The sequence below is a fragment of the Wickerhamomyces anomalus genome (assembly GCF_001661255.1).
Source record: "Wickerhamomyces anomalus NRRL Y-366-8 unplaced genomic scaffold WICANscaffold_1, whole genome shotgun sequence".
Taxonomy (NCBI): domain Eukaryota; kingdom Fungi; phylum Ascomycota; class Saccharomycetes; order Phaffomycetales; family Wickerhamomycetaceae; genus Hansenula; species Hansenula anomala.
Window position 1 is genome coordinate 2639789 of NW_017567110.1, and position 8721 is coordinate 2648509.

The 8721-nt window shown below is 33.8% G+C and overlaps 6 protein-coding genes across 6 annotated transcripts; 2 read left to right on the forward strand and 4 right to left on the reverse strand.

Annotated features, from left to right (window-relative positions):
• Positions 1-598: 598 nt before the first annotated feature.
• Positions 599-883, reverse strand: HAP3 (Hap3p; the record flags this gene model as incomplete). Its single annotated transcript, XM_019180826.1, has 1 exon — positions 599-883. A coding segment is annotated over one exon (285 nt), but the record flags the coding sequence as incomplete, so codon positions are not given.
• Positions 884-1058: 175 nt separating this feature from the next.
• DPB4 (DNA polymerase epsilon noncatalytic subunit) lies at positions 1059-2039 on the forward strand (the record flags this gene model as incomplete). Its single annotated transcript, XM_019182654.1, has 2 exons — positions 1059-1601; positions 1658-2039. The coding sequence occupies exons 1-2, from the start codon at positions 1387-1389 to the stop codon at positions 2037-2039; spliced, it is 597 nt and encodes a 198-aa protein (XP_019041927.1). The 5' UTR covers positions 1059-1386.
• A 686-nt stretch (positions 2040-2725) lies between these two features.
• Positions 2726-4398, forward strand: WICANDRAFT_88491 (uncharacterized protein). Its single transcript, XM_019186155.1, has one exon. The coding sequence runs from the start codon at positions 2820-2822 to the stop codon at positions 4335-4337; it is 1518 nt and encodes a 505-aa protein (XP_019041928.1). The 5' UTR covers positions 2726-2819; the 3' UTR covers positions 4338-4398.
• A 113-nt stretch (positions 4399-4511) lies between these two features.
• NYV1 (Nyv1p) lies at positions 4512-4970 on the reverse strand (the record flags this gene model as incomplete). Its single annotated transcript, XM_019180900.1, has 1 exon — positions 4512-4970. A coding segment is annotated over one exon (459 nt), but the record flags the coding sequence as incomplete, so codon positions are not given.
• A 210-nt stretch (positions 4971-5180) lies between these two features.
• On the reverse strand, positions 5181-6258 carry BXI1 (Bxi1p; the record flags this gene model as incomplete). The annotated part of the gene is made up of 1 exon (XM_019186680.1): positions 5181-6258. The coding sequence occupies one exon, from the start codon at positions 6256-6258 to the stop codon at positions 5491-5493; it is 768 nt and encodes a 255-aa protein (XP_019041930.1). The 3' UTR covers positions 5181-5490.
• A 229-nt stretch (positions 6259-6487) lies between these two features.
• WICANDRAFT_16372 (uncharacterized protein) lies at positions 6488-7774 on the reverse strand (the record flags this gene model as incomplete). Its single annotated transcript, XM_019180689.1, has 1 exon — positions 6488-7774. A coding segment is annotated over one exon (1287 nt), but the record flags the coding sequence as incomplete, so codon positions are not given.
• Positions 7775-8721: the final 947 nt, after the last annotated feature.

Here is an 8721-nt window from a genome sequence, read left to right on the forward strand (position 1 = left end):
CTATATACACACAGAGACTGGACTGCTATTAACATTTTTTCAAAATAAAAACAAAACAAAATCATCTAGAAGGCCAAAAAAAACAAACTAAAACCAAAATAGGACTCGACTAAAAACAAGTCTTTCTGAAATATCGTATAACATGTGTTGAGACTCCACAAAAACCTTCATTTCTCAATATCATTAATCATTCTCATAAGTACACTTTTATGCAGATATTCTGGGAATACCCACAGTGCAAACATCAGTAATGCTCGTTGGTATATTCATACAGCACACCATCCTCTCCTTCAGTCTTTAAACCATTTGATGTATAATTATGTTCATCATTGATGTGATTTGTGTTCTCGTGTTTCTCATGTTCGTCTTGCTGATGTTGATGGTGTGATGGCTCCAACGAAAGCATATCTTCCTCTTGAACATCCTTTATTGAATTCATAATATCATGATGCATATGATTCTCTATATCCAAATCTTCTTCACCATTCAAGGGAATATTGGTAATTTCTCTCTGAAGTTGTTGTTCTTGTTCAAATACTGAATTCTGTTTGCTTCTTGGTCTTTTGGTTTCACCACGTTCTTGTTTTAAAGCTTGTTGTTCCCTATACTTTGCAAGATAAATTTTTAAAACTTCAGAGTAGTTTTCAAAACCCAAACTTGACATCGCAAAAAGTATGTCTTCACCATTTATTGTTTTTCTCTTCTCTGACAAACATTTATCACTTGACTCACTCGTTATGAACGATATAAATTCAGAAACACACTCTTGCATACATTCTTTAGCATCTTTTGAGACCTTAGCAGTGGCTGGCAGGGTGTTCTTCATCAATCGTGCAACATTAGCAATAGGCAGCCATCTATCCTGTTCTCTCAGTTCTATTTCCTGATGCTGTTTTTCTGTAAGCTGTGGTACCGCAGACCCATTGGTGCTACTATCTCCACTGTTTTCAATATTCATTTCTAATGACTCAACAAATAACCTTCCACTTTGTGCTTCTAGAAATCAGCTATTTTCACTGTTTCTCAACCTCCTGTAATCTTGAAATTGTAATCTGTTTGGTGATTAGCAGCGTATTCAAACTCAACTTTGTTTTCGTTTAGCCTTCCAATTGTGACATTGATTACATTTCGTTCTCTTCGATTAGTTATTTTTCTTCGCGAGCGAAAAGTTGTCGATGGTCAAAAAAATGGCGAAATTGGGAATTGGGTAGAATTTCCGAATTTGCAAAGTTTTCGCTGAATCGCGAAAACGTTTTTGCAGATTGGCAGATTATAGATTTTTACGCAAGAAACCATCATAAAAGTGATGAAAAATTCAAAGACGCGTTTCAAATAATCAACCAAGTTGGAAAGGTTTCAACTAAAACAAGTCTATTCATATACATAATGCCACCAAAAGGTTGGAGAAAAAGTGCAGATGGTTCCTACCCACTTCCTTCAAAGGAAAGAGATCTGATCTCTATTGATGATATATTGTTTCCAAAAGCCACTGTCAATAGATTAGCCAGAGCTATTCTTGAAGAAGGTCATCTCATATCAAAAGATAGCTCAACGGCTATACAAAGAAGTGCTACAGTGTTTGTCAGTTATTTACTAGTGCAGTGAGTTTCTTTGTTATAAAGCAACTGAGTATTATACTAACCATCCATTTATTTAGTGCAAGAGAACACGCTAGAAAATTTGATAGAAGAACGATAGGGCCTCAAGATATAACAAATGCTCTTGTCGCTGCTGAATTTTCATCATTTCTACCAACGGTGAAGCAAGAATTGGATACATATCAAGCTAATAAAGATGCATTGAAGCAAAAGAGAAAAGAAGCTAAAGAAAAAGAAGGAGCTGCCACTGGAAATGAAACAATAGATGAAAACGATAAAGAAGAAGTTAATAACGATGGAAATGACGACGATGATGACAATGAAAGCCTAGAACAGTTGGATGAAGGCGAATTTGAACAACCAGTCTCCAAGAAGATAAAAGCCCTTGCAAATGGCTCGAGGGAGGACACGGTTAGTGAGCCTGAGACTGATCAGAACTAATACACATGCAAATGAATGAGAAACTTTACTTTGTAGAGGCCTGAATTGTTTAAATGTTTAAATTTTCCATGTTTAAAATCGAGATCTCGGTTAGGCTGTTGATCCCCGCGAATTTTTCGAATCAGTTTAAGCTTTTCTCTGTAACACAAAAGCCATTTTGCGAGCCATCAACTAAAAGTTCAAAAAGGGACCGACCAGATTTGAAGCACAATGGGAAATAATTGTGAAATCTCCACCCACTCATATGGATCGGATGCTATAAATCACCACCACAAGTTTGCATTGTTTATTCTTCCAAGTGAATGTTAATGTGCTATGAATAAAAGAAAGCTATTGAAATCAGAAAATACACAGTATGAAAATGAATCTAGCTCAAAAGATCAGGTTGATTCCAAAAGTGCTCATAAATATAGAGATTCTATTAAACAAAAGTTTTCTAGAGGAAAAGATCATACAAAAAAGAGAATGAAGATTTTATATGAACATTGGCCTAATGTTGTTTCATTTTTGTCCAGAAGTGAAGATGTTAATAATATTTATTCAATTCCTGAGCTCAAAAATTCTATAAGTGGAAAAGTATGGATTGATATTGCTACACGTCTTACAGAACTAGGATTTTCATACTCTATTGGTAAGCCGCTAAGCTCAGAATATTCTCCAACGTTAGTTTGTTCATGTGAACCTCGTGGTAGTGACTCAGCTATTTCACCTTTTTCCATCTTTTCACCTTCAACTGTCGGCAGTGAGCTTTTTGATAATGGTGCTCCAGCTGTAAATCACATGGCTGGGAATTATATTATTATTAACCAGGATAGCTTTGGGAACAATTCAAGATTGAGTCAACAATTTACTGCAATATCACCAGCACTGATTGGGAAAAACTTTAACATCTCGAATGAACTCAAGGTTTATATTAAACACAATCCAATCATTATTATTTACATTCCATCATATATGTTGAATTCTAAAGAGCTAGGTGGGCTTATTGGTCATATCATGTATTATTTTCCAAAAAAATTCATTAGAGTTGCAATTACTGATGCTGCTTTCACTAAACATGATGTATACCATATTCTTAGGTTCTTCATAGACTCTATCAATTCAGGTAATGTGGTTGGATTTGATTACCCCGGAATCGTGACCTTGGAGAATAGAATTTTTGAAAGAATCTACTTGCTGTCAATTGGAAATAGGTTTTTCTTGGATACAAGCATTTTGAACACTTATAGCTATTACTTCCCTGATGCTGTTAATCTGAAGCATGAAATTTCCGGTATCAATTTGGATAAAGTCAAATATATCATGCTTGATGTGCCAAACTTGAAGAACATGGTTATTCACTTGAGTGATAGCTGTTACGGAATCACAACAGATCATTATTTTAGAAATCTTCTGTCTCCAAATCTTGCTAATCTTGAAATCTCCTTTCAAAGAACCAAATATTATGTTCCAGCAACGAAACTTCAGTTGAATGTTAGTGTGTTATTGAATAAGTTTCAAATGTTGAAGGAGTTGAAAATTGATGCTGAAGGAGCTGTTCTTGAGTTTGATGCTAGTTTGGAAGTTTATGCTATGTTGGATTCTTTTATTTTGCAAAATTATTTTGAACCTTTCCAATTAGAAACAAAGATTTTTCAGAATATCAAGTCAATAGAGTTTGAAAATTTAGCTGGTTTGGTACATATTGATGCTTTAGAAGACTGTGAGAAATTAAGTTCCCTAAAAATTCATAATTGCCCATATATAATATCAATTGAAAACCTCAATTTAAATCAACTCAAATATTTTACATTCACTTCCCTCCATACTGAAGCTCCATTCTTGAAAATTCAAAACGTTTCCTTAAAAAATGTCCAAATGTTGAAGTTTGTGCTTCGTTGTCCAGGTCTTATAATTATCAAAAATATCCGCGCCACAAGTTTGGTTAGCTTTGTTTATAATTGCAGAAGTTTGAACACCCTGAATTTTCCATCAGCTACTATATTTGATGATGGGGTCAACTCTCCAAACTTGATCAATCTCAAATACACAGTTGCTTCAACAAGAGAGCTTGTTGAATTGTTAAATAATAAGTTTGTTTTTGAAAGAATCAATTATTTAATAGTTCACAACATTGGCCCTTTTGGTAAAACTGTTCAAGAAATGAAGGACCAAATAGAAAATGCCTTTGAGGAAGACTTTCCACCTTTTGAATTAACATATTACCAAAATGATGAGGACAAACTTAATGTTTCGTTAACTGGGCTCCATAGAATTGGATGTACTGATAGAGAATGTGATTCATCTTTGGATAGCTAATTATGAAATAAGAAATACTACATCGAATGCATTCAGTAGATATCGATTTGCAAATATTACTCCTAACTATAGCTATTACCATCCCAACGAACCAAATTAATTAAACACCACTGTGTCCGTTTCTCCTCCTTTATGCTTGTGTGAAGATTCGGGAACAAACGCCTTTGCCAAAATCAATAAAAGAATGACAACAAATATCACCACTAGAACCCAAAACTTGACATTCTGCCACCACATTTTTCTTTTCACTCTGGTTGTATTTGATCTAAAATTACTAGATAATGTATTTATTCTATCAGTTTTATTAACTAATAAATTTATTCTTTCATTTCTTTCCAAAACTTGTTCAATATTATCATTCAAGATATATTTCACCTGATTTAAATCATTCTTAGTTATTTCGATCAAATTTCTTTGAAACTGATTCTCTTGAAATTTGATAATCTGATTAAATTTTATTTTGAATTCAACATTTGAATTTGAAGTTTCCCTATATTCTCTATAATCCTTGATGATCGTATCTAGGGTCAATAATGGGAATGAACGTGGTATATCTGCAGAGCAAATTGTCAGCACAGTGACAAGATCATTTGAAGGTAAGATGTATTTTAGGAAATATAATGACAGGTGTAAATTTGAGAGTTCTAGAGGGATGGACCCAACAAGTGACTCTGATGAATTGATAACGCTTATTTGGTTTGATATGGCTTCATTGAGGTTGTTCAATTTGAATTTGGTGACTATCACTTGGTTTTCCAAGGTGTATAAAGTGGTTGAATTTAATGTAAGAGTGGTATGAATCACTAGGGTTATGGTTAGTTTAGGTGTCACTTTTTTATTTTTATTGATGGGCAGGATAGGATGACTTTAACTTACAAGAGCTATTTATGTCATTTTCTTCAGTCATGTTTGAAGTGGTTATTTCTTTAGATAATTTTGTATCTCCCTACTGGTTGTGGGGAGTTGTTGTTTTGATGTCGTTGATAATGCGAGGTTGGTTATACTTTATTTTGTGGATCTCTCAAATTTGAAGATTCGGATTACACATAGCTGCCATCTCAACAAGGGTCACTACAATGTATAGGAGAAAACCCACATCACCATGTAAAATATGTTTATTCGTTAAAGTTGTAAATTCGTCATTAAATATTGCCTAGTTATCACTTTGGCTGGCTGATAAGATTCTCAAGATGTTTAAAAACAAGTTGATAATATCCAAATATAAGCTGATAGCTGCTGGAACTTCTTCCTCAATGTTGAATTTTCTCATAATTAATTGGGTGTCAACAAGAATGTAGCCACTGAAAACAATAGCCCCAATTGAGCTATAGACTAGTTCAGCAGTACTTGATGGTTTGAAGAAGAACCAGATGAAGCCAATACCAATCAAGCAGAATAGAACTGAATTCAAAACACCAATCCATGAGGTGAAATCATATTTTGATTGGAAGGCAAATAAGGTTAACCCAATAAACACAACCAATGTGATTGTCAAAGCTTCTAAAACGATTTGAGTATCGTAAAGACTTGTAGCAACACCGATGATATAACCTTCAAATATAGTGAATCCCGTCAATAACACCAAATTAATTGGATACTTTCTACTTTGAACATAAGCCGCAATCAAGAACCCGATTGAACCTGCGATAGAGACGAAAAACAACCAAATGTTAGTTAGGGCAAAGTTTTGAACAGTCTGATTCAATGATATGAAAGCACCAATAGCACCTGTTATCAATAATTGTAGGAATAATAAAGTGTAGACTTTCTTTATAAATTGTTGTCTTATTGTTAATTCACAACCAGAAACGTTTGTATCATATTTGAAGTCATCTGGGATGTTATCTATCCCTGCTTCGGCCTGTGATTGACCTGGATTGTCTGAATATACTGGTGGATTGTTTATAGGAGCGTAACTCATAGTTAAATGGATGTATTTGTATCGTTTGTTTGATGTTTCTAAAGAGTTGAAAGTTTGTAGATTTTTGTAGAATTTTTGTATTTCTTTGCCACGAAATCGAGCACCTGGGAAAAATACTTACATAATCTATGACAAATCATAATGACTAAACTATTAATAGAAGATTGTACTATAATTGTAGTTACAAAGTCTTTATAAACTATACTTGACCACAGTTGGCTCTATAAAACGATCTTGGGTTGATGGCGAAAAGTTCATAGACAAACAGGAGCATCAAGAACAAAGTGTCTATCCAAATTAACGTCACAATTTTCCATTCAGTCCAAGCAAGACCCAAGATTATACCACCAACTGGTATTCTAAAGCCTATTCTCAGATATCTATTGACTAAATGATCTTTTGGATCATCTTTTGGTTTATCTAACAATGGATGGATTGTCAAGGCACATAAGGCAATGAATATACCAGCACTAAAGAAAAAAACAACACCTCTTTCTTCTTCATAAGGTTCACCAAGTTTTGCCAAATCAGCACCTGCATCACCAACAATCAAAAGTGAAGCAATCAAAGGCAAGTGAATGTAGATGTAGCCTAATGCTGTTGACACACTTCTTCTCATAGCGTGGGTAGCTCTTATAGAACCATCTTTATGAGAATACAATTCCAAAAAGATGAAGGCATCTATCAGTAATGCAATACCTTTTGCAACCTTTGTATTCCAACCTTCGCTCAAAGCATTACCAGAAACAATTCCCAGTAAAAACTCACCAATTGAGATAATGAAAAACGCACTTAATCTTTCATCTTCATGTTCAATATTTAATGCAGTAGAGTGTGTTAATCCAAGTTTCTTCTTTGTCCAAGGGTGATAAGAGATAACAAAACAACATTGTTCCAAGATTAACCAAATTGCAGAAAACACAATTATCCCTGCTGTTGAGCGAATTAGCAGCAGAAAATACCAACATGAACTTGTTACAATCAATGTAGCTGAATATAACCTCATTTGTGTTCTATGTTCAAAGACATATATGGAGTAAAAAATCAACATGATTGCCAGTGTTATCCTGGCTAAGAAGTAAGCAGTTATAGTTGTGAGTAACGCATTTCTTGATTCAAATATAAATTCAACATTGTTATCATAAATTAGTAAAAGAGCCAAGATAAAGACAACATAGAACTTTTGTAATAAATCGTCATTGAAGTAATAGTTCATAAAGTCTTTCAAATCAGCCCAGATTGTCCAAGCAGGAATGAAATAAAACAGATACTTGACAAACGACAACCAATTTGGTTCTTTGATAGCATTTGAAGATAAATTCATTGCAATACCAACATAGATTAAATCTAAGAACAATTCCAACCTTCCAGAAGTTCTTTCATGTTTTGTTCTGAATAATTTACCATCATGGAAATAATTCAAGGCATATGGTTTGGTAAACCATCTTGATGAAGGTGGTGGCTCAATATAAGAAACATTGATATCACCATACTTCTTTATGAATTCCTCAACATCTGGATCTTCAAATCGAGAACTATCAGCCGCAACATCTTCAACTTGATCAGATCCATCTCTTGTTATGACCTCTCTCTCTGAATCACTCTTGTTACTCATTTTTATAGCAATTATTAACAAAGCGACAAGAAAAGTACTGATCTAACAACGAATTATTAGTGTTTTAGTTTTCTTATAATTTCGCTTAATCAAGGGTGCTTAACTTTAATCAGTTTTTCAATTGCTTGAAATTCCCATACAAACACTTATAACAAACAAGAGCACTTATGAACCAATCCGCTAATACCCCTTTTTCTTAGCCAATGAGAACAAAGTTGGAGACACCGGGAATGTTCTTAGCTGAATTGGCAAGTGGATGGTCAAGTTACTTAAAAGTTTTTAGTCCTTCTCATGCTTCTGTGCATGATTGTGTCTTTCTGTGGTTTGTACCATCTATTTCAATTATCTACTCCGGGTTACTTTATTAAATCATGCTACAAAAACAATACTTTATTATTACTTTTACTTTTATTCTATTTTATACTATATACTTATTCAATTATTCAATTATTATACATTTACTTGATTTGCTACATTTGCTATAGCGTTCAATTATTAGTATTGATCAGGAATCTACTCTTACAGTAATTGTTAGATCTCCCGTCAAAAGCTACAAAATATTAATATTTTGTTAAAGTATTACCATTGTTAAAATCAAGTACAACTTCGGAATTTATTCAAGAATCCTCTCGTTGACTTTTCGAGATTAAAGGAACAAGTTGGAAGGACTCAATACTTTAATTATTTTGTTATTCAGCCTAGTTTGTCGTTCATCTAGTCCACTGACTTTTGCACAACTAATATACTTGATTACTTCACTGTTTATTGAGTATTACACCCCTGAATACATCTACCCAAGATTATCCACTTCAAAAAGATCATTCCACCAGATTTCGTCTAGTTATTTG

What these genes read in the sequence shown, in the direction of transcription:
- WICANDRAFT_88491 (XM_019186155.1), top strand. Translation starts at nt 2,820, where the DNA reads ATGGCTGGGAATTATATTATTATTAACCAGGATAGCTTTGGGAACAAT.